This window comes from Panthera tigris, chromosome C1, assembly GCF_018350195.1.
Source record: "Panthera tigris isolate Pti1 chromosome C1, P.tigris_Pti1_mat1.1, whole genome shotgun sequence".
Taxonomy (NCBI): Eukaryota; Metazoa; Chordata; class Mammalia; order Carnivora; family Felidae; genus Panthera; species Panthera tigris.
In genome coordinates, this window is record NC_056667.1 from 174,565,959 (window position 1) to 174,590,760 (window position 24,802).

Here is a 24,802-nt window from a genome sequence, read left to right on the forward strand (position 1 = left end):
GTGATACCTCAATCTACCAAAAGTATGTGCAAGAGTCCTCACAGTATAGCACAAATCTGACCTACGTGAAGTAACTTTATGTAAACCTTCTACAGTCACAGATTTTCAGGGCAGGAAGTGTCTCTGGGTAATATATTGCAGGTTTTACAAAGAAGGAAACTGAGGCCCAGAGAATTTAGGTCACTTCCACAAAATCACCAAGTTAGTTCATGATAGAGCTGCAATTAGAATGAGATTTCCTGTCCTGCTCCAGTCTTAATCTAGAAGCTTTTCTTTAAAATTACTTCAACAATTTATTCATGAAAGAAAGTAACAGTCTATTTAGTTGAGGCCCTCATCTCTTTAACTGCATGTTTCTCTCTGTACAAGTAGAGAGTCTTAAAATATACCAGAAAGTAGACAGGCCTGAGGGCTGATGGAACCTTTGTCTAAACACTTGGCTCAGATTGTTGTGGATATTTGTCACCAGTTTAAACTTTCAGTTCAAAGTCACCTTCTGACCTAGGGAAAAGAGATACCATTTTACAAACAGGCCCTTAGAGCTTAACTTTGATTTTGAGACAGGCTTCCTGATGAGAGATGAATAGGGGAAAAGTAATGATAATAGTGGATTCAGCTTTCTGCCAGGAAGCTACATTTTTGCTTGTAGAGAGACTACAGTCCAATTATATTACAAGAATCATGGTGGTTTTTTTTTTTCCATCTGATCTGTTTACCCTCACATCAAAGCCTCTGTTCTTATTTTCTCCTATTTTGGGGCTTTGGGAGGTTCCTAGATAGTTATATAAGCAGGTATTTCACTTTCCTCAATTCGAGATTTAAAAAAAGAAAAAACACTAACTTTGCTTTCTTTCATTTCTATGGAGAGTCTTATATTCCTTTGGAGCATTAACATGACCATTTGCTTAAAAGAAAACATTTAGTCTGCATTCAGCTAACTGTTCATCACAGCAAAGGCATGCTAAGATAATAACACTACCCTTATATTGGCCTTTCTAGCTAACCATAGAATTTCCGCACATACTATGAATTCTTTATTTTGAACCTGAGAACTGATAAAATCAAAAATATTATTCCTGCTTTATAAATGAGGAAATTAAGGCTCCAAACATTGTATTTATAAGAAATTTATAAGCAAAGAGTCAGGATTTTATTCCAGTCATCCAGCTCAGGGCTAGAGCTCTCTAGGTCCCACTGCCACGTTGAGTTAGTAGAAGCTGAGTGACACACACACAGCACCTTCCTTACCCTTCCGTGGCCACCCAGGTGGAGGCACCTGCTTTCCCTCACAAAAACATTGCCCAGGGTTCAAATAAGTATGCCTTGACATCAGTAAAATTTGAGGAAAGTAAACAGAATTGTTATATATTAAGGATAGTTTCACTTTTCTTGAACAACTCTACCTGAATCAAATCTGCAAACAGTTGCCAAAATCATTATATTAGAAAAAAAGAATAAAATTAAATGAGTATGTATACTGCCAAGTTTGTGAAATGCATCCTGATACCAAAGTATAACTTTCAGGGTTTTTGCTGCTTTGCTTTTCCTAACTTGCTTTATGAATAATCAAGAGTTGGGCACAGTCCTGTCTCAAGGGAAAAACACGAGATAAATAAAAATTCTTTATTGCCCTTGCAAGCCTCCCAATTATACCTCTGCCTCCTAACCACCTCTTCTGCCCCTGCACCCCCCAACCTTTTTCCTATCAAACCTAGTAACTGGGAACAGATTGATGGAAATTATTTCAGTTATGGAGAAAACAGTCTGCAATGGCCTAATCAGGGAATCTATCCAAAGTATTAATAATATCTGTTTTTCTTCAGTGCCTATAAAGTGCAATGAATTTTAACTCAATTCTTCAATATGCAAATGAAAAAACTGAATCTCAAAGATGAGCAACCTGCTAAAGTTCACAAGGTTACCCATGGCAAAGTCAGGACTCAAATGTCAGACTCCAAAGACCCATGCCCTATTAACTGCTTATTGAAAGTGAGTGGAAAAGGAGAAATTCGAAGCATAGAAATTGTTAACTGTTAAAAACCCTAAATATTGAAAGATGGCAATACGTGGGAATTGAGGGAATTTCACAGAATCAAAAAAAAAAATCTCACTATGAAACAATGACCTATTCCTTTTGTCCATAGGCTTGTTTGATAGTATATATGCTGTTGGCTAAAAAAAAAAAAAAAAAAATAGATATAGTATTGTGGTAGTGTTTATTTATTTTATTCTAAAATGGCTACATTTGAGGAACATAGAGTAAAAAATTAGAGGAATTAAAGAACAGAAATTAAGAGATATCACAAACTTCCCCAACCTCTTCAAAATTCTAAATAAATCTCACAAGACATGATACAATCATGAAGTCTCATGTTAGCTTGGTGCCTGACACTTCAGTGTATTACAATGAAGTTAACTGGCACCCTTACATACCCACAGAGAACCCATCCTTCCATGCTTTTATGCCTTCCATAGGATGCGCTATCATAGGGTTCTATCCTGAAGAAACTCAAAGTTCCTCTTCAGAAACAATGGGAATCTGGTGGGCAAATTTCCATTTTGATTATACTAAGGCAACTTTTAGTTTCTATTAGAATGGATCTGAAGTGATTTTAATGTCTTGATTGTGGAACCTTCCATGGGCAAGTACAGAATGTCCAGAACAGCCATGTTTCATCCACCTAAAGCGTGAGTCTCAGAGTCCATCTGATGATACTGGAGTTTTCATCCACAGCCATGATGTCCACTGATTCTGATGGCCAGAGAATAGTGAAAAAAAGATTGCAAAAGGCAAATTACCATATAATTGGCTCTCGTTATAAGGGAGTAATATTACTAACACTATGCATTAGAATAGTAACTAGGGGAGCATGTGTTATATATTAGTTTCCTATGGAGTAGGAAAGAAAAGGACAACAAACAGTAAGATCTGATAGGAGAACAGGCTCCAAGGAAAAGTCTGTAATTTAAGGCAAAATTTGGGAAGGTGACATCCAGGTGGAGTTGCAGTGAGACCCTGATTTTCATGCAGAATTCTGAATGCTTTCCCTTCAAACAGAAAGGAGGCTGAGAGCATATTTTCCTAAAACAAAACAAAGCAAAATAAAATAAAAGTCATCTATTTCCAAGTTGTTTTTCTAGAACTGAACCTGCTCTTTCCTCTAGGACTTTGCAACATTGCCTCCATAGAACAGATGTGGAAAGAAGACAAGGTAGCTCAGGTAAGTGTTCCTTTGGCAAGTTTATGGAACATACTTATCTATATGCTGCAAATGCCAAAATAACATTTAAAAGTACAAGTTTAATTATCAATATTTTATCATCCTCCGTGTACCAAACCATCACAAGCCTTGCCAATGGAACTTCAAATGCATTGACTGATTAATTCACTAATTCTGTTTCAGTTTTGTCTCTTTCTCTACATAAAGGAATTAACCCACTTTTTTAAAAAATAAAATAAGCAGATTGCAAGAAGACTGAATTCTTCTCAGGCTAATGAGAATTCCATTTGTTCGGGAATTTATTAGTTGTTTCTCAGCAAAATCCAGTTCAGTTTTACGATGCTTGAGGGAGAAAAATAAAAGCACAAACCCTTGCCTAATCTCATCAGTGGACACCACGACTTGAGGGGATATGGGAAATGGTTGTAGAAAGAAGTGACATTTTGTATGAATACTCAGAAAGACATAACACTTATAGCACCTGAAGGCCTGAACACAAGAACTCTGATGAAGTGTTCAGTTGTTCTTCCTTCAAGGGCCCAATGTCATTTTTTTTACCAGTATAAACTTGTGTAAATGAAAGTTCTTATATCAGAATCACTCATTTACCTTGGAATGACCAGTACCCTTCTGCCTTCTCAAAATAAAGTATAAGGCTTGTTTATAAAGCTTCAGAGATTTAGTGTTTATAGTCAAAGACCTGAAAACTAGGCAGGTTTTTTGCAGTTCATCTACTATGACAATCAATTAACTTCACTGTCCACCAGCCCATCCTACCAGAAATTCTAGTTCAAAAATTAGCACTAACATGAAAAACACGCTGTTCTGAATTAAACTGTAACTTAATCATTTCTTCAATATAAAGCTCTGCAAAGAGTGAGACAGAAATGGCTTAAAAGTAATTTCAAACTAGGGGCATCTGGGTGACTTAGTTAAGCGTCCGACTTTGGCTCATGATCTAGTGCTTCGTGAGTTCGAGCCCCGCATCTGGCTCTGTGCTGACACCTCAGAGCCTGAAGCCTGCTTCAGATTCTGTGTCTCCCTCTCTCTCTGCCCCTCCCCCACTCATGTTCTGTCTCTCTTTCTCTTTCAAAAATAGATAATCATTAAAAAAATAATTTCAAACTAGCATAAATGGATAATTTATGGATAACTTCAAACTACCATAAATAGCATAGGTTCCTCTACCTCAGGAGCAAGTAATAAGCATACAACTACTATTTAAGATAAATAAAAAGATTAAAGCTCTATAAATGAATTTATTTGCTATGGAAACCATCCATATTTTTAGAATTCCATAATGAAAAAAAAAATCTAAATCTGATGGCCACAGAACAACCATACTGGATAATAAAGATTTAGTTAAAGAAATTCATAGCTACAAATTATCTGGTAAAATTCCATAAGCGTGCCTCCCTCTAAGTCAAAACCATCATTTTATTAAAGTGTGAAAAACTGGGAAGAATGAAAAGTGCAGCAAAGTAGGGAAAGCATGAGTGTGAATAATGTGCCTACTTCCTACACAGTTTCTGCTTTCTGGAGTAAACTTCACAAAAATCTCCTGGGAGTAGGAGTGAAGAAACCAGCAACCTTTGGAAAATGAAGAGACTTGCTGTGAAGTCTGGGAAAAGATGGGTCACCCCACTTCTGTATCCAAATAGTCCCGGGAGCTGCCTTGTAAATCCCTGTGCAGTGAAGCAATTCCTCTCATTCCAAATGCAACCCAGAGCAATGCGGTTTGGAAAATAAGCTTCCAATTTTTAATAGAGATTTTTATGACTATCATATTTTCAGAGAATAAACTCTGAAATAGACATAGCTGGTAGACAGGCATGAGGTAGCACTGGGGCATGGAATGAATCGTGCTTGGCTTGCTCACACACTGGAAACCATTGCACAGAATGAAACGTGTGTGGGGGGGGTGTGAAACAGGAAGTGGGGGGTGATGCTTCAGACCACATGGCCATGAGTCTCCAGTCTCCAGTGGAAAGATGTTTTTGTTTCTTTTGTTTTTTCCCATAGTAAACCTATATAAGGAGCCAATACAGTAAAACTCTACTGTTTGAAGAATAAAAATTTTAAATAGGTTTAAAATATAGCCCAATTAGAAATCAGGTAAATACATCGATGTATTATCAAAATGACCATAATACAATGGTAGGTAAAATTTGCATTTTAAGTTTTACACTAGACGTTCATCTCTTTGAGAGCAAAAGTTGTTTATTTTTCCATACTAACAGTTTCATCGTCATAATCACCCAATAAGCATTTATTATTATTTCTATGTTATTAAGTAGTAATGGAATAATAATATCAACTATCATTTAATGAGCTCCTGCTATTTGCTAGGAGCCATACTATATAGGTGGTTTATATGTGGGATAGTGTTCATAATAATTATTTGAGGTAAATATTATCATTCTAATTGTATACATAAAGAAACCAAGACAGAGAAATAAAAAAAATTGCTCAAGAATATGCAAATTTGCAAAACCTGAGTTTGAAATAAGTGCACTGATACTTGAATAAATGGCAGGGGGAAAAAAAAAGAAGGGCACCTGGATGGCTCAGTGGGTTCAGCACCGACTTTGGCTCAGGTGATAATCTCACAGTTGGTGAGTTCGAGCCCGCATCAGGCTCTATGCTGACAGTGTAGAGCCTGAAGCCTGCTTCGGATCCTATGTGTCCCTCTCTCCCTGCCCCTTCCCCTGCTCGTGCTCTGTCTCTCTCTCTCTCTTTCTCTCTCAAAAATAAAATAAACATAAAGTAAAATAAAATAAATAAATGGTGGGAAATTTTTTTAGATTTTAAAAATTAATATTCAACTGGGATATGAATGGAATAACTATTATGTACCTAATACATAAAATGAATTCATAACATGGAGTGGAATCTGAAAAGCAGAGGTAAAAAAAGGAAAAGTGCATGTGTGTATGTGCAGTGGGAGGTCAAAACTACAAGCAATTTCTTATTTTGAGACATGGAGTTACAGCTGATCTGACTCACATTCTAGAAACAGGCCAGGTCTTAGAAGGTCTTGTGTGCCATGCTTAGGAGCTTGAACATTATTCTTTCCCCAAATTTTTGGAGTCAATGGAAGGTTATAGGGAAGGTAATGATGTGGTCAGATTTTAGGTTTTTTGATTTAGATTTTTATATCACAGTGGCAACAGAAGAGGTCTATACACATGCAAGTGGGAAGTGGCCACACAGGAGGCAAGGCAGGGAATTTAAATGCTACTGCAATTATCCAGGGATATAATGTAGGCCTGAACTGAGGTGTTTGGAGAAGACAGGGAGAAGAGGTATATTGAGGAAATATTTAGTGGATAAAACGGAAGAATTTGGTAACTGATTGGAGTTTTGCTGGAGTGACCAGATAAGATGATGTTGCCATTAACTGATATAAGGAATACACAGGAAAAATTATCCTGTCTTAGGGGAAAGATAATGAGTTGAGTTTTAGATACACTGAACTTGAAGTGGTTATGGCCCATCAGTGGAGAATTCTGAAGTTCATGTAGAAGTTCAGGATTGGAAAGAGATTTGAGAATTATCGGCAGTTAGCTGTTAAGCAAAACCCTGAGAGTGATTGATTCCTAGATGGATCTAGGAAGAGAATATACAGGGAAGACCAGTGAACTAAATCCTCTGAGAAAACAAAGTGCTAAGGGAAAAAAGGAGAGAAGGAGCCCATGCTGAGAAGAAAAGGTAAGGTAGCTAGAGGAAGAACTTTTCAGAGAGTAGTCTTTCAGGAAAGCTGGAGTGGTTAATTGTATCAAATAAAGGCGAAAGGCCTGATAAGACAGGTAGAAGGAGCCCACTGGAAACATCGCCATTTTCGTCTTCATCTTACTCCACTAGCTTAACTGGAATGGGAAAGGGAGCAGGCAAAAGTCAGAATGCATAGGGATGAGTGAGGGCATGGAAGGAGAGACAGAAAACTATATTACTCTTTTAAAGCAGGCAGGGTAAGAATTAAGAAAGGGTGGGAGCCAGACAGGGGCCCTGGGAGAGAGCTGAGATTGTTTATAAGGTAGCGGGAAAAGCACCAAAGAAAGAGAGTGGTTGTAGTTATAGAAAAGAGAACATGATTGATGGAGCAAGTTCCTCTGGGAAATTGAGAATAAAGAAAGTACAGAAGAGGAACAAATCCAGAAGTTTTCTCAAAATAAATTCAAAGATTAGGTAAAGTAAAAAATATACCACTAAGGTTTGTATCGGTGATGACTGAAATCAGATTGAATATCACTCTCTGTGTCTCATTTAAGTGCTCTAAAATTACCTTCAGGTAATTTTCCCAAATGATCTGCCTAGGAGTCCCATCAGATTGACAGGGGTGTGTACGTTTTCCCTGATTTTAGATGAGGACTCAAAGGCTTGGTGAGACTAAAGGACTCTGCAGGTTGCAAAACAGCTAAATAGCAGAGATGGACCAGAACCCCATGTGTTTTCCCAGTGATTGTTGGACTGGGCTTCCTTTCCTTACTACAGTATGCAGACTGCAATAAGTCTATGATGCTTATGTTGCAAGCAACATTTCCACTGAAAATATATTTGTTGCCTCTTGAAACTGGGTTTATAACTCTGATTGCGCAGACACCCAAAAAAGAAAAAAAAAAAAGAAAAAAAAAAAGAGAGAGAGAGAGAGAGAACTGTGAGACTGTCTTTTCTCCTTCCCAGGAGAAACTTAAAAAAAAAAAAAGGATGCAAACATTTTTGAGTTTGAACATTATACCATAGAGCTACAGGGACAAGTTTCCATTAATTCATTAATCTTAATTTATTAATATTGTTAATATCACTACCTTCTCTGTAGAAGGCAACATGGGGATAAGAAAAATCTTGCATTATTGTGATTTATCTTATACACTGTTCCTTAGAGAATATATTATGTATAAGATGAAAACAACTTGATTCCTTTGGAAGGGCTTAGTTTTGAACATCAATAAAATATAATAAAAACATCAAAGCTGCCAATGTGGCCACAATTTTAAGGCAAAATATTCCATAAGACAGTCTGCTCCTCTCGTCAAGCAAATGCAAGCGTAGATTAAAAATATTGTTCTAAAAATATTGATTATAACAGCTCAACATCTTAAAGGAAATTTAGATGAAATACATGTAAAATTTACATGGAAAGAAATTGGGAGGAAAACTGAATTGTCAATATCTTCCCAACTCCATTGTTTTATACAAACTTGTACAACTTGCCCAAATTTATATAATAAAATCAATTAATAACAATTTTAGTCTTTTCCTCTATCATTACTACATCTTTCATATGTAAATCTAAATTTTTGAATGTTGTGATTCAAAACAAAACATAGTAGGTCAAAAAATGACTGATTTTTAAACATCTTATGAATGTGATAAAAGGCCACTGATGATGTATAGATTGTCCTTCAAGTGGGAGAACATTGTTTAAAAAAGATTTTTTTCTGTGGCCATAGATTAACATTATTCCAAACTTGTAAGTCCCAGCTACTCAAAACAAAGATTTCTCTTTGTGTTGTTACCTCACAGTCAGCATTATGCGCATTTCTAGACTGAACAATACAATGAATTTTAGACCTGTGGTGAAAAAGTGTTCTAAAAATGTGAAGACAGGAAGTAAGAGAGAAAATGAAAATTATATAACCACCTGGAAATATATTTTAATAAGATGTACTCATTGCATAGTAGAATGATTTACCTAACTGCTGTGAAGAAGATTTGGGCATTGAGTTATTTTTCCAGAAATGCCACAGTGGTGAATTTGCCACAGTTTCTCTACAAACGTTAATTAGGCAACTTTGTAAGTGAAAGGAATAAGTAGAATAGCAAGTTATTTCCACACCACAGTTGTGTAGTCTTGGAACAAGAAGCCAACTGGTCCACGTCAATATCAAAACGATGTTAGGCAGAAATGCAGTATAGTGGTTAACCAACAGGAATCAGAATCACCTAGACAGCTTCCCAAATCCCATCCAAACCATCTACATCAAGATATCTGGAAAAGAGGGAAGCCTAGAATCTATATCAGTAACAAGCTCTTCAGATGATTATTCAGCCAGCTCAATGTGGATCTGTGGATTGCTTACCCACTAACCTAAAGAGTCATGGTCAATGCACATGTTGTTCTGTCAATATAAAAAATTATCTGTATCTATCAATCTACCAGTCTACATCTATAGAGAGAGATATACTCTTCAAAATAAAGCCTCACTTTAGTTTGGATAAAAGTTATAGGTACTTCTAAATGTATTTTAAAAGAATTAGAAAGCAAAAAGCTGCAGTCTAATTTAAGTGCCATCCAATGTTCTTGGCTTCATGGACTACTTGGAAGTGACCAATAACAAGGGTATATCTGGTCACACAACTATATCCTGCCCAGTGAAACTAGATCTATTCCAATGAAAGTGGGTGACAGTTACACTCATTGCGGTTGGGACTATATTTGCCTCCTAACAGCTATTCTCTCTTTTATTTCTTTCGTAACATAATTCTATTCAGTAGAGTACGCTGCTAGTGCTACTCACCTAAAAGACTGCATTTCCCAGCCACCCTTGTAGCTTTGTGTGACCATATGACTGAATTCTGGCCACAAGTAAGTTGAAGTGGGATGAAGACTTAATAGTCTCCATGAATAAAGAGAGAATCACAGCCTTCGTCTCTCATCCTGTATCCAGATGCCTGGAAAGTAAATGTAACGGCTGGAAATCCAGCAGCCATCTAAGACCATAACATCAAGGATTATACCCCAGGAATATGAGAGTAGAGAACTAGAAAGAGACGGAGTCTTTGATGACTTTGTACAGCTAATATACCAGCCTTTCACTACCTAACTAAAACTTTCTTTTATTAAAAAAAAAAAAAAGCACTTTAAAAAAAATTTAAACAATTGCATTCTGGTATATGCAGCTGAATCTAGATTAAAACATCCACTATGAAAGAAAAGGTTGTATGTCCTACATAATCCAAAGTATCTATTTCAATAGTAATGAGTTTAAAACAATTTATGAATTTTCAAGTATCGTAAGCTATGTATTCATATTCTCTACTTCCTATAAAATGATCCAATCCAAGTACTACTTAGTAATGTACTAAGTACCATTTAAAACAATCTGGGCCAAGTAGTACTAAGTAATGAGCACTTGTGTCTTCAAGTTTGTATTATAATAATGAGATAAATGGTAGATGTGGCATAAAAATGGAAGAAACCATGATATAAAAAGGACTCTGAGCCCTTCATCTCTTAGTAATCAGAAGCTGGCTTGGGTCCAGGATATCAGTGTAGGGTTGCAACAAGAGGGTTGCAAATTTATGGTCCATGAGCCAGACTTGGCGCTCAGAGATATTGTATTTGGCTTATGCAATGCTTTCTGGAAAACACTGGTTTTGAATGCCTTAAAGTGGGCATATGCATCTTCAGTTCTCCACAGGCCCATCATCCCCTGTTGATATACAAACACTCACTTGCTTCACTTGTTTATGTCACCTACCTGGTCTCTGGAAATAAAATGGTACAATGCTGCACCTTTCCTTCTCCCCATTCTTTCTCTGTTGTTGAAATCAACGATTCATATCAAAGATTATATTCTCAGATTAAGTCTGTCCATTTCTAATAACAAAAATGTGCATAACTCAATAGGTGTTAGACCTTTGTTTAAGAGTATAAAAATTACTATAAATTCATAGTATTTTCTCCTAGAAAAAACAAATGGGGAACCTTTTTTTTTTTTTTTTTTTTTTTTAGCGTTTATTTATTTTTGAGACAGAGAGAGACAGAGCATGAACGGGGGAGGGTCAGAGAGAGAGGGAGACACAGAATCTGAAACAGGCTCCAGGCTCTGAGCTGTCAGCACAGAGCCTGACGCGGGGCTCGAACCCACGAACCATGAGATCATGACCTGAGCCGAAGTCAGCGCTTAACCGACTGAGCCACCCAGGCGCCCCTAAATGGGGAATCTTTTAAAGCATCCCACCACCACCATCACAGACACATATACCCCAAAACTCATGAAAAGCTGATTTTGTCTTCTTAACTCTGCTTCTTGTTACTGAATAGTGTCAACTAAAGTTAGCCCAACTTCCCTTCAGTTCTTAGGAATGTGAAAAATTAATTCAGTTCTTATATTTATTGATAGGTAGTAATTATCTGGGCCTATATGTCCTAAAACTTTATTTATTTACTCTTATCTCATCATTCATAAGTATTTCTATCAGGCAGACACTGTGCTTATGTTGACATTTCTGGTAAATAAACACAGTCAAACAGATAAAAAAATATACCTTGAAGTCTTGAAAAGAAAACTATAAAAGCTTGTAAACATGTAGTTACCTGTGATAACATGTGTCTACATTTCAAAGGGGACATATTTTTACACAAAGTCACTACCACATTATATCAATTAGTTATAGCCAAAATTTGAAAAATATACTTGTTTTGCCTGTGAACCTTAGCTATTTCTTTAGTTTAAAGCATTTACTTGAACTTACTCTTCCCCAAACTTAAAATCACATGGAGTTTCAAAATTCTGACACTTTTATTAAGCTTGTGTCAAGCCTGAACAGGGGGAATAAAGTATTGCCAAGTATCCATTCAATGTAACTGAAACCAAAATATGAACAGTAAGTAAGTACAATACAAGTTACAAAACTCTGAATATACTAGATTCTGGAATTCTTGTGTATATTACCTTTAATTTGGGCCATACAACTTTCTATTGCTATTGAATTTTTATCACATATTTTCTCCTGGGTTGAGTAATAAAACAGAGGAATTTAAGTTTTACCATGTGTATGTACGGAATTATACTTTTTCTGTAAAATCTGATGTTTGGGATTCCGATTGCTGTGCTGTTTGGTTATATAGGGGGAAGAGGGGTTGGTATGGAGATGGAGACTGTTTTGCACCAAATATCAAATTTCTAAAATTTAGGTAAATTAATATTAGAAAACATTAAACTCTCATTTTTCAATAACACCTACAGAGTAATTACAATTATTTGGAAAAGTCTTTTAACATATGGCTTATTCCATATACCTTATGAAACACTCTTTTCGTTTATTCACATGATCAATTATTTCCACACTTTATAAAAGTAAGTTGTTCATTTTAAAGTATATTGACATGGAAAATTGTGTTAATTAAGTTTTAAACTAAAGTTGTTGATTGTTTTGGTGGGGGAGGGGAGTGAACTGTTCCTTTTATAATTAAATTTGCTATTTCTATTGTAATTTTTCCATATTTTTTCCTCCCCTTTCCTGACTCCTAGTACCTATTCAATTATTTTCGCCTCCCCTCCAAACAACTAATGTTTTTCACACCATTTCAAAGAAACTCAACAGTTTTACCTTTTATGAATTGCCTCGTTTTTTAAAACATAAAAAGTAACGTAAAAAGTTACAAGATTTTAGAAAGTGCCCCCTCTATGGGACTCTGGACAGATTGTTGGGTATTCATTTCACATTCTTATTTTCACTCTTTAAATGATTTTTAGACCTTGTGGCCTGTAGATTAATTTTATGAACATCTTCAGAGCAAAAATACACAGAAGCAGGTATTAAAAAATATACACACACATATGCATATATCTGTATATATATATATACACTCAAAATATATATAAAAGACAATAACAGAAAAGTTTAAATGTGCTAAGTTTTAAAAGCTTGAGTTTGATGTTAAATAGTTATGAAAATCTATATGGTCTATTATGAAAAAAAACATGTCTGGAGAATAAGGATTTAATAATGAGTGGAACCAATTTAAATGTTTTCTTATATTCTATAGCAGCCATGCATTTTTGCTTAACCATACCATGCCACCCAACTCTAACCATGAGCAAATTGCATAGGAAAAAAAAAATCGGTAACCAGGCAAGATTTGCCTTAAATCAGAAAAAAGAAATGAAACTTGTGTCTAAAGGATAATGCCCATGCAAATACTCCATGATAAATACATTATATATAAGGCATGCCGATTTGCAGCCTTCCGCCATCCAGCAGGGAGCCACCACTGTCCTGATAATCAAGTCAGTAGGGTGGGAAAATACCACTGTTTAAGAAATCTGGCTTCTATCAGCCTCTGTCACGGACAAGTAAACGAGACTGTCTCTCAGTAAGCAAAAGTGGTTTAAGATCACAAATGAAAATGGGAAAGAAGTAAAAGTCTGTAAAGAGAAAAGAATAAGGAGCCAAAGACAAAGAAAAATCAGTTATCAGAGTGGCTGCAGAGGTTTTTCTAAACAAAGAATTGTATGAAGCAGCTGAAGTTCCGTACAAAAAAGACTCCACCCTACCCAGCTCCTGCTGCGACTTTTCCTTGCTCTGAAAACTCCAGCCCACAGAACAGAACTCCTCTGACTAAAAGTGCTTTTAGTGCTCCGTTTTAAGCACTCTCCATTTCTTTTAAACTTCCCACTGTCCACATTCAGGCAAAAGGACTTCTAGGGTTTCCCAGAAACATGCAGCCCAACGGCAGATGGAGAAGCTCCGCATTTACAAATATCCTGATTGTCTTCCGAGAGAGAGCCGTTTCCCAGGTGCAAATCTGTCAGCCCCCTTCTCAACTTCAAACCAGAACTTCCTCTTCACGCTCTTCCTTCCCGAGGCTTAACATTCCACCTATTTCCCAAACCGTGCAGTAAACACCACAAGCAAAGCAAACAGCAAACTCACCATCCTCGCCTTCTTCCTGGGCTTTTATTGAGACAAACTGCCCTAATAAAACAGTAAGAATGAGGAGAGGTCTTGCTTCCACCCAGTTTGCCATCATGTCTAAATATTAGACATGTGGGTCCTCCTGGGAGTGAAAAGTAGATTCTAAGGTTATTGTAGCACCATGAAGTCAGCTGCGGGCTCTTTTAGCACCAGCCCCAGGGCAGCCTTTGCAAACCCCCTTTTTCAGCACCAGCTCCAGCACAGTCTGAGAAAACTTTTTTCAAGCGATGCAGCTTTAAATAGGAAGAATGCTGCCTCCACTTCTTTTCCTGCCCCTTTTCAGCTTGTTCAGGCTCATAACCATCCAGTGTCTGCCAAGCAACGGTCTGATTGATGGTAAACAACCAAATCAGAACACGCGCCTCTGTGCCTTGAACTGTCCCTACTTCATTTATGTTTTAAACACAAATGAGGGCTTAATCACAGGAACAAATGTTTATTTCTCTTTCTCTTTCTTTCTTTTGTTTTTTAACAGAAAGCCTGTTAGAAGGAAATAGTCCTAGTCTCCCCTCCCTAATCCTTCCCCCAGACACACACCCCTTCACTTTTTTCCCTATAAGCTACACAGCCTTTTTGCCTACTCTTTGGTGTCTAGATAATTCAGGACTCTTGTCCACCTTAAACTTTCAAAGGATCAAATTTTAACCCTTTCTTTTCACTGAAGAGGAAGTATTCTTGTCTCCTTGACAGACTGTGTTTCTTTTTCCAGATTCAGTTTCTTTTCCCAGATTCTGGAAGGGGACTATTAAAACTGTGCCCAGGTAAGCTTCAGGTGAAGGAAACTGCTTGAGATGAATGAATTTGTGATGCATCCTACTTTGAATTAAGATGATCTCCGCATTTCTCCACATCTCTTGTTTAGTGGAACACATCTGCAGATCCCTTTTGGCCCAGAAAGTTTTATTACGTAGAAAACTAGTCGACTATGTTAGTGTAGAGGAATGGGAAGTATACTGCATTTGGATCCAGCAAGTCTCATTTTCAACAACAGCTCTGCCACTTACCAATTTCGTAAACACAAAGTCCTTTATCTCTGGGGCACTCCCATTTTCTCATTTGAGAAAAGGGCTCTGCCTTGACCAGTGTTTAAGGTTTAGGGACACTAAAATGAGTAGTGTATTATTAACTAAGTTCCAAATTGCAAAGAGCTACATAAGAGTCGATGGTGGAGTTATTATTCCTACACCAGTCTTTCAGGGACTGTGGTAGTCCCAGTTGCACATGCCCTTTAAGAGCAATATTCATGAATTTTTGTGCCACCCCTCTTGCTTGCCAAGATCTTAATGACCTCTGAGTGTTGTACATGATCTAATACATTCACTGCCTTGAGTACACCTAGACCCAGAGTGGCTGTCCTATACAATACAGGTGAGCCAACTGCTTATAGTAACTACGCAGTGATCAGGTAGGTACCTTGCACCATACGAAGCACTGAGGGAGAAAACGACACGAAATAACTGAAGGCCTTGTCCCATTGTCATCAAGGAACACAAGTAGATGCTAAAAAAGATAAATTTACATGAAACAAAGAAACATAAGCCAGAGCATATAAATACATTGGGGAGTGCATTAAGGCCAGTAGAAATTCAGAGAAAGGACAGATTATAGAGTGCAATTAGCTAAGTAATACATGATCACTTTTAATAGAAGAAATCCAAGAACCTTTGAATTTTAGCTGGGAGCTAGAATCTCTGGAGAAATATTCCAGAGGGGCTCAACTTTCCAAGCACCTTGAACCCTGGATCTCTCAGTTTAATTTTTCACTTTTACAAGAAAGATTAAAAACGCAATTCAGCCTCTCACGGTTCCCTCCAGCTTCAGCCTCTTCTTCCTATCAAACCAAAAGCACATGGTATGATGGGGACACAGCAAATATTCTCAGGACAGCTGTGATAAATTAGCTCGTCTCTGGGAGCTTTGTGACTCAGGCTTTTCCTCTATCATCTATTAGGATCCTACATTACAATTTGCAAGAGTAAAACGTACACAGGTGTTCACCAGGTGTGTCTGTTTTATAGATGTGGTTGCATTCAGGATAGAGGACTCAACCATTTCTTAGTCCTTGAAGAACTGATTCTAGGCCTCAGTGCTTACGTGGGGAGCTCATAAATCCATCTCAATTTCAGTGAAGCCCTTCCCAAGTATACACATGATAATAATACACACCTCCTGAGTAAGCATTTACCAATTCAATTTCCACAGCAACCTTGAAAGTTATTATTTTTTCAAATCATATATAAGGAATTATGATTCAAAGAAATTTACCTGCTCCAGTTTGCTCAGCTACTAAGTGGTAGATTTAGGGTTTAGGGTTCTATACCAGAGATGTCTGACTCCCAAGTGAGTATGTTTATTTCTTCCTACGTCTTAGATCTGCCTGACACCAATATTTCCAGTCTCCAGAGAAAAGATGTCTCAGCACCCTCACAGTTGATCATTCCCTTGACACTCCTTTTTTTTTTAGTTTACTTATTTTGAGAGAGAGAGGGAGAGAGACAGCAAGAGAGAGCATGAGCAGGGGGAGGGACAGGAAGAGAAGAAAAGAGAGAGAATCCCAAGCAGGCTCCATGCCTTCAGTACAGTTCAGCTTGAACTCACAAATTGTGAGATCATGACCTGAGCCAAAACCAAGTGTCAGACACTTAACCAACTGAGCCACCCAGGCACCCCTCCCTTGGTCCTCTTTATCCCATCCCTTCACATCTCCTGCAGGACATTTTTCTGTGTCATCTCTATCCTCAAAAAAGAAACAAAAAAACCCAAAGATTTCCCTTAAGTACTCATCTTGTGTAGTCTCTTTTTTCCCCTTCTACTCCCTCACCCCTCAGTTATACTTCACCCTTTGCATTAGAATATCATCGCCAGCAGTACCAGAGACATCCATATCTCTTTATTGATAAACCCAAAGACTTTTCATCTTCCTTCCCTATAGTATTTGATACTCTGACTATTCTCTTCTTACTGAAACTCCTTCCTCTCAAGACTCCCTGGTCCTACATACTCCTCTTATATTCCTTGCTTTTCTGGTCAAACATCCTTTTCTAATTCCTTTCAGAGAGTTATTGTGTTTTTCCAACATTGTCCCATCAGCATGTTACCTATGCTGCCCATTCTCTTGGGCTATATTAATTATTAGATCGCTGGAGTTCATTTTCATTTACATGCTAACGACTTCCAGTCAAGGCTTTCTTCCTGAATTATAGATCTGCAGACTTGTATTTCTTTTTTTTTAATTTTTATTTTTTATTTTAAGATGGTGCTGCATACACAAGGGGCAGAGAGAGGGAGACAGAGGATCCGAAGGGGCTCATCACTGACAGCAGTGAGCCCTATGTGGGGCTTGAACTCATAAATAATGAGATCATGACCTGAGCCAAAGTCTGATGCTCAACCTACTGAGCCAACCAAGTGCTCTTGCAGACTTGTATTTCTAAGTGTCTGCATTGAACATCTTCCTCTGAACAAGTTCACCAAGCTCAAAGAGTCCAAAATGAAACCATTATCTCTCATTGTTCTTTGTACCCATTAACACTGCCACCATTATTATAGTCCCAAAGATCAGGAACATAGGAAGACACCCTTCCTTCTCCCTCAACATACATCCAATTGATTGCCAAGTCTTGTTGGCTTTATTACATGTTTCTTCACTCAATTATTTCCCCCTTCTAAAAAAAAAAAAACAAACAAACAAACAAAAAAAAAAACAAAAAACCCTAAACTACATTAACTCCCAAGTACTTACAAGATATAGTGACATAATATTTTAAGAGGGAAGGAGGAGGAGGGGAGAAAGGAGGGCACAGGGAGGAGGAAAATGCCTACTTCTTGGTTCCCATCTCTTTCTGTTTTCCTCTTTTGGCTTCAGCCATTGGAAACATAAATTTTCCCAGGCACATAAGCAGTTTCACACCTCAGAATTTTGCTCAGGCTCTGACCTTTGCCTGAAATAACCATTTCCCTTGTCTAGTTCATTCCCTTATTCAACAAATATTTGTTGAATACCTATTATTTGCCAGGTTCTACTCCAGGAACTGAGGATATATCTGTGAACAACACAAACAAAGTCCCTGATGCTGGAGAGCTTACAACCTTGAGTGGAAAAACAATAATAAATAAGTGAGTAAATATGAAAACAGGTAATTCCAGACAATGATATGCCATGAAGGAAATAAAGAGTTGTTTTAGAGTTGTTCAGGAGGTGGTGGTGGGAAGAATGCTGAAGATTAGGGCCATCTGAAAGAAGTAACAGGGAATCTGAGACCTAAAATTTGAAAAAGGCTCTATCACTAGAGAACAGGGGGAAAAAATGGCATTCTAAACAGAGGTAACAGCAGGTGTATGTGGCTTGGAATTATATATTAATTTTCTATGGCTGCCATAAAAATTATCACAAACTTAGTGGCTTAAAACAATACAATGTACCATCTTATAGTTCTGTAGGTCAGAAGTCTAGGTGTCATTGGGCCAAAATCAAGGTGTCAGCAGGCCTGCATTCCTTTTTAGAGGTTCTGGCAGAGAATCCATTTCCTTGCCTTTTCAACCTTCTAGGGGTCACTCACGTTCCCACAGCCTCTTCCTCCATCTTCAAAGCCAGCAACATAGCATCACTCTGACACTATTTTTGTGACCACATCTTTCTCTGACCACAGGCAAGAAAGGTTCTTTGGCTCTAAGGACACATGTGACTATACTGTTTCCACCTATATCATCCAGGATAATTTCTCCCATCTCAAGATCCTTAATCACATCTGCAAAGTCCTTTTGACATGAAAGGTAACATATTCACAGCTTCTGGAGATTAGGACATGGACATCTTTGGAAGGCCATTATTGCTCCTATGAAACATAGGAATAAACTTTGAATATGCAAAAATAAAAAGAAAGCCTTTATGGCGATAGTCTGTTGGTAAAGTCTCACAGATCATGAAGAGGAGTTTAGATTTTTTTTCTAAATGCAATGAGAATCTATGAAAGAGTTTTTTTTAAAGTTTTTTTAATGTTTTTATTTATTTTTGAAGGAGAGAGAGAGAGACAGAGCATGAGCGGGGGAGGAGCAAAGAGAGAGGAGACACAGAATTTGAAGCAGGCTCCAGGCTCTAAGCTGTCAGCACAGAGCCCAATGCGGGGCTCAAACCCACAAACTGTGAGATCATGACCTGAGCCAAAGCCAGATAGTCAACCGACTGAGCCACCCAGGCACCCCTATTAAAGAGTTTTAAACAGAGGAATAATGTGCTCTAGTATTAGTACTGTATTTTTTTTAATCTAAATGACTTATGAGAAATGTATTTTAGCAAGGCGAGAATGGAAGTGAGGACACAGGTTAGGAAGCACTTTTACACCAAATGAAACATGATGGTTTCTTGGACTAGGGAAATGCAGTGAAAATAGAAAGAAGCAGAGGGATTCAAGATGTATTTTGGAAATAAAATCACTGAGAAATTAGATAAAGAAAGTTGAAAGGACATCTCTGCCAACGAAGAGTATGATAGAGCCGGCAAAGCTCAAATTTTACCACCTCACCCTCCACGCGGACAAACCAGCCTGTTCCTTCATAGAACTGGCCACCATGTTCTGTACAAACTACTCTAACACCACATTATATTTACATGTCTGTTTCCCCTATCAAATTGGAAGCTTCCTGATATTATAGATATTGTTTGGTTATTTATATTTGCCCAATGGTTATTTGTTGAACCCATATTGTTTGGTAAACAATCAGTAGAACTTGATGATTGAAAGGCCATGACAGAAGTGGCAGTGAAACAAATGAAAATGATTCTAAGATGTCAACACAGAGGACTAGGAAAATGATGGTCCTGGTGAAAGGAATAGCTCAGCTAGGAAGAGCAATGGGTAACAAAATAGAAGAACGGCACAGAACTGATTAGGTGGATCTCTGCACATATATGCTATGAAATACCATAACCATAATTTTTGAAGAGAAAAAGTCTGCATATTATGAATATACTCTCTTTCTGGCAGAAAGTCACTGAAAATAATAACCATAACAATAGTAATAATGGTAAAATGTATTAAGTACTTGTTGCAAAAACTATGTAAGCGTTTTATATGTATTAACTTAATCCTTAAATCAATGCTATGGGGTAAGTGCTATTATTTTCCCTGTTTTACACATGAAGAAAGGAAATTGAGGCTCATAGAAAATAAATAACTCATGGCGTGTCATACATCAAGAAATTACCAGATCCAGGTGTAGAACTCTGGCTGCACAGTCTTTTCATAATAAGGAGCTGAGGTTCAAAGACATTATATGATGTTTATTTCCTTAGCTTAAACTCCATCACTGATTTTTTTTTTTAAACAAATGACAACACTGGGAGAATCCCTTGAAATGTATTTAGCACCACATTTTTTCAAGTAAACAAATATATGAACCAACGTATTTAGTCACGAATGCTATCCGTATCCAAACTTTATAAATATAGCTTACCTCTAGCTGAGTATTTGTAATAAAAATACATCTTCCTACACCTAGGCATAATTAGAAATAATTTTTTGTATTGGAAATTGTTAACTTCTTATGTTATGAACTTTCATTTTAATGTAAATATGTTTCAGAGTAAGTCATATTTTGAGAAATTTTGCAATTTTACATTCCAAAATACAGTCTTATCTCCTGAGGCAATCAATAGTCACATTTAGAAGTTATGGAGCGTTCTGTGTGCCAAAATTCTAAGTGACCTACCTGATAAATAATGTTGGCTTGTGTGGCATCCTACTCTTTACATACCATTTGAGTACATACATAGTCTTTGAGACTCACAATAACCCAGTAAAGTAATATGGTCAGGATAATCACGTTTTATACTGGGATTCAGAGAGATTAGTGACTTTTCAGAAGTTACACAATGCAAACAGTCTCAAACATAGGCTTCCGAATGCTAGCACTCTATCCATTGTACCTCATGATAATTAAACTATAATTCAGATTTTTACTAACTGGAAAGGCAGTATCAAAAAAGTCTGCAGAAATGAGATCTGATGTACAGCATAGTGACTATGTATACTTGAAATGTGCTAAAAGAGTAGGTCTTAAATGTTCTCACCACACACACAAAAAGATAATTATATGAGATGATGGATGTGTTAATTAACTTGATTATAGTTGTTATTTCACAATGTGTATATATATATATAAACATATATGTGTATATATATAAAATCACTTTCTACACCTTAAAGATACATAATTTTATTTATCACTTATACTTCAATAAAGGTAAAAAATATATAATATATTTTGTTATATAAAATAATAACAATAGTAACAATAAATTCTGCAGAAGTGTAGTGGTTATGAGCACAGACTCTGAAGCTGGACTGACGGTGTCCAAATCCTGGCCCACTACTTACCGGCTAGGTGACCATGAAAACATTGCATATCTTCTCTGCATAGTTTCCTTGTCTGCATAATGAAAATATAATATTGCCTACCTCATTGGGTTGTTAGGAGGATTAAATAGTTGATATTTGTAAAGCTCTTAGATAAGGTCTGGCATAAAAGTAATATCTAAGTGCCAGTTAAATAAAAACACATAACCTCATTAGTGCTTCTTTAAAAAAAAAAACACATAATTTATCATTCTATTCTCATTTAATTTCTCATTACAATAGTTTAAAATTTAACTATTGGGGAGCCTGGATGGCTCAGTCAGTTGAGCATCCTACTTCAGCTCAGGTCACAATCTCATGGTCCAGGGGTTTGAGCCCTGCCTCAGGCTCTGTGCTGACAGGTCAAAGCCTGGAGCCTGCTTCAGATTCTGTGTCTCCCTCTCTCTCTCTGCCCCTTCCCCACTCGTGCTCTGTCTGTCTCTATCTCTGTCTCAAAACTAAATAAATGTTAAAAAAAATTTTTAATAAAATTTAACTGTTAATATATATATAATGGAATATTACTCAACCATAAAAAAATGAAATCTTGTCATTTGGGACAGCATGGATAGAACTCGAAGATACTATGCTAAGTGAAATAATTCAGAGAAAGACAAAGACCATATCATTTCACTTACATGCGGAATCTGAAAAAAAAACAAAACAGGGGCACCTGGGTGACTTAGTCAATTAAGCATCCAACTCTTGATTGAGCCATGCATCAGGCTCTGTGCTGAGCACAGAGCCTACTTGGGATTTTCTCTCTCCTTCTTTATCTGCCCCTCCCTACTAGCTCTCTCTCTCTCTCTAAAAATAAATAAATAAACATTTTAAAAATTCTTGATAAAATAACACTTAATTGTTAACATTTATATAAAGATGAAAACCTAAGGTAAATAGAAGTTTAATTATCCACAACAGTATGCTCCACTAATTCAATTCTCATTCTTTTTTTGCTTTTATATTGTGTTTATTAAGGCATGATTTATTTTTTAAAATTTTTAAAATTTTTGAAATATTTTTTTATTTTTAAGTATCTCTACACCCAACGTGGGGTTTGAACCCACAATCCCAAGATTAAGAGTCACATGCTCTATTGAGCCAGCCAGGTGCCCCAAGGCATGCTTTAAATAGAGCAAGATTCTCCTTTTTAGGTGTACATTTCCTTGTGTTTTGACAAATGCATACAATCATGTAACCATCTTCACAATCTAGAGGATATTTTATTACCCCCAAAAGTTCTTCCATTTGGAGTCAATCTTTTCCCATCCGCATCTGGGAACCACTGATCTGATTTCCGTCCCTATAGCTTTGACTTTCCAGAATATTATATAAATGAAATTACACAGTGGGTAGCCTTTTTTGTCTGGTTCTGTGATTTCATCCATGCTTAGCATGTATCAGCTGTTCATTCCTTTTCTTAAATTTCTATGTTTATATTTTTAAGTTTATTCCTTCATTATTAACCATTAATCCATTGTTTACTAAGCCTAATAAATCCTAAAACATGGATAATTGTTTGTATTGGAATAGACAATTCTCTGTAGCTAAAATGAGAGTCCATGAGTCAGGGCTTCCCCTGAGGGAAACTTTTTAGATGGCAGGGCTAGGTACAGGCTACAAAGGAGAAATTGTCCAGAAACTCAATGACACCAAAGGCCATTTATACCAAATGAGCTTGTTATGTTCCATATACTCCTTTCAAAATATTAAAAGCCTCAGAGTCAAGTTGCTTCTCAACAAAATAAGGAGTCATTCAGTCCATCAGACTCAGTTCTTACATTGTTCAGTTGACCATTATCTGGCCGTCAGAGGTCTGGGAATTGTGTCCTTGGGATGGAGAGGGAAGTAGAGGGCAAGGAAATTAATGTAACATATTTTATCACCTTTCCCAAGTCCATCAGCACTTTGTTTAATATTTAAAATTTTCCTGTGTATTGGGGCAAACTACTGCTTCAGCCCCTTTAGTAAATTCAGTGCTATCTGCTGAGCTGTGGAGTTCTCTGCCTTTGAGAGAATATGCAAGAAGTTTTTGTAAATTGGCTCTTAGGAAAGAATAGCATTCTATATAAAATTGCCATTTGAAGTTCATTTATGCTGTAGTTTTGTTTTACATTTCATATTTGTGTTCAGTGTTTGAATAAAAAAAATATACCAGTTATCAATATGTCAGAAGCATTCCAACCAATATCTTTTAAGTATTTATTTTTGACAGAGCGAGCACAAACTGGGGAGGGGCAGATTGTGAGGGAGATAGAAGATCTGAAGTGGGTTCTGTGCTGACAGCAGTGAGCCTGATGCAGGACTCAAACTAATGAAAAGTCAGATGCTCAACTGACTGAACCACCCAGGGGCCCCTCAAAATGATTTTTTAAATACTTCTTTAGATAATCTGTGAGTAATAAAAAGATTCATCCCATCTCTCTCTCCCCAATGTAGATACATCAAATGGGAAATGACCATCAGCAGTAAGTCTTAAATCAATGTTGAAAAGCAGGAATTTCACAATCCCTACTATCAAAATTATTTATAGTATGCAAGTACTTTAATAATCATTAATGAGATAAGATGACATTATTGAATAAAAAATATAGGGGCGCCTGGGTGGCTCAGTTCGGTGGGTGTCTGACTTCAGATCAGGTCATGATCTCACAGTCCGTTGTTCAAGCCCTGAATTGGGCTCTGTGCTGACAGCTCGGAGCCTGGAGCCTGCTTTGGGTTGTGTGTTTCCCTCTTTCTTTGCCCCTCCCCCACTCACGCTCTGTCTCTGTCTCTCAAAAATGAATAAATGTTAAAAAGAAATTAAAAAAAAAATATATGATGCACTTGGATTATAATTTTTATTTAAATATCTTCAAGTAACAGTGAGCTCATTTTTGTGTAAATACAGTAAAACCTTGAATTGGGTTAACTTATTCTTGTGAGTGTTCTGCAAAACGAGCCAACATTTCTAATAAATTTTAACTTGATAAATAAGCGATGTGTTGCAATACATACAAGTAGTATGTGATGCTGAATGTCACATGATCACATTTGAGCCAATGGTTTCTCCCTCTCTCTCTCTCTCTCACTGCAGGATTGTGGGTGATCATCTCCCCTGCCCAAATACTCAGTCTCAGACCATGGTGTTTGGCAGAAATCAGTGATTTTTCTGAACCTTGGAAGGTGCCCACAACTGGCACTAGTGTATATTTTTTATCACGTCAAAAAATACAGTCCTTTGCTTTTCCATTCAAAAGTAAGTTTAGGAATGCTTTGTTTCATTCTAGGTCAGGCTGCCTACAGATATAGATCCTTTCCTCTGCTGCCTTATTGCCAGTTACATTAAATACGGTTTATGACAAGAGTTTACTAATACTGCACTATAGTCAACATCTGTGCGAACATATACAATGGCCCCATGCAGGAAAAGATTCCATTGAGTCAATAGATAGCAGTGATTCTGTCAGTGATAGTGAAAACCAGGAAGGTTTTCAAAGG

The 24,802-nt window shown here is 37.0% G+C and overlaps 1 protein-coding gene across 10 annotated transcripts in view; it reads right to left on the reverse strand.

The window, feature by feature from the left end:
* COL5A2 (collagen type V alpha 2 chain) overlaps positions 1 to 24,802 on the reverse strand; it is a 381,687-nt gene that overhangs the window by 132,815 nt on the left and 224,070 nt on the right. Inside the window, exon 1 of one of the 10 annotated variants that reach the window (XM_007094662.3) lies at positions 13,887 to 14,122. The exons of the other annotated variants lie outside the window; for them this stretch is intronic. Within the exon in view, the coding sequence (XP_007094724.1) occupies positions 13,887 to 13,983 (97 nt within the window). The 5' untranslated portion in view covers positions 13,984 to 14,122. Of the gene's footprint in view, positions 1 to 13,886; positions 14,123 to 24,802 lie in introns of those variants that run through there. 10 annotated transcript variants of the gene reach the window in all.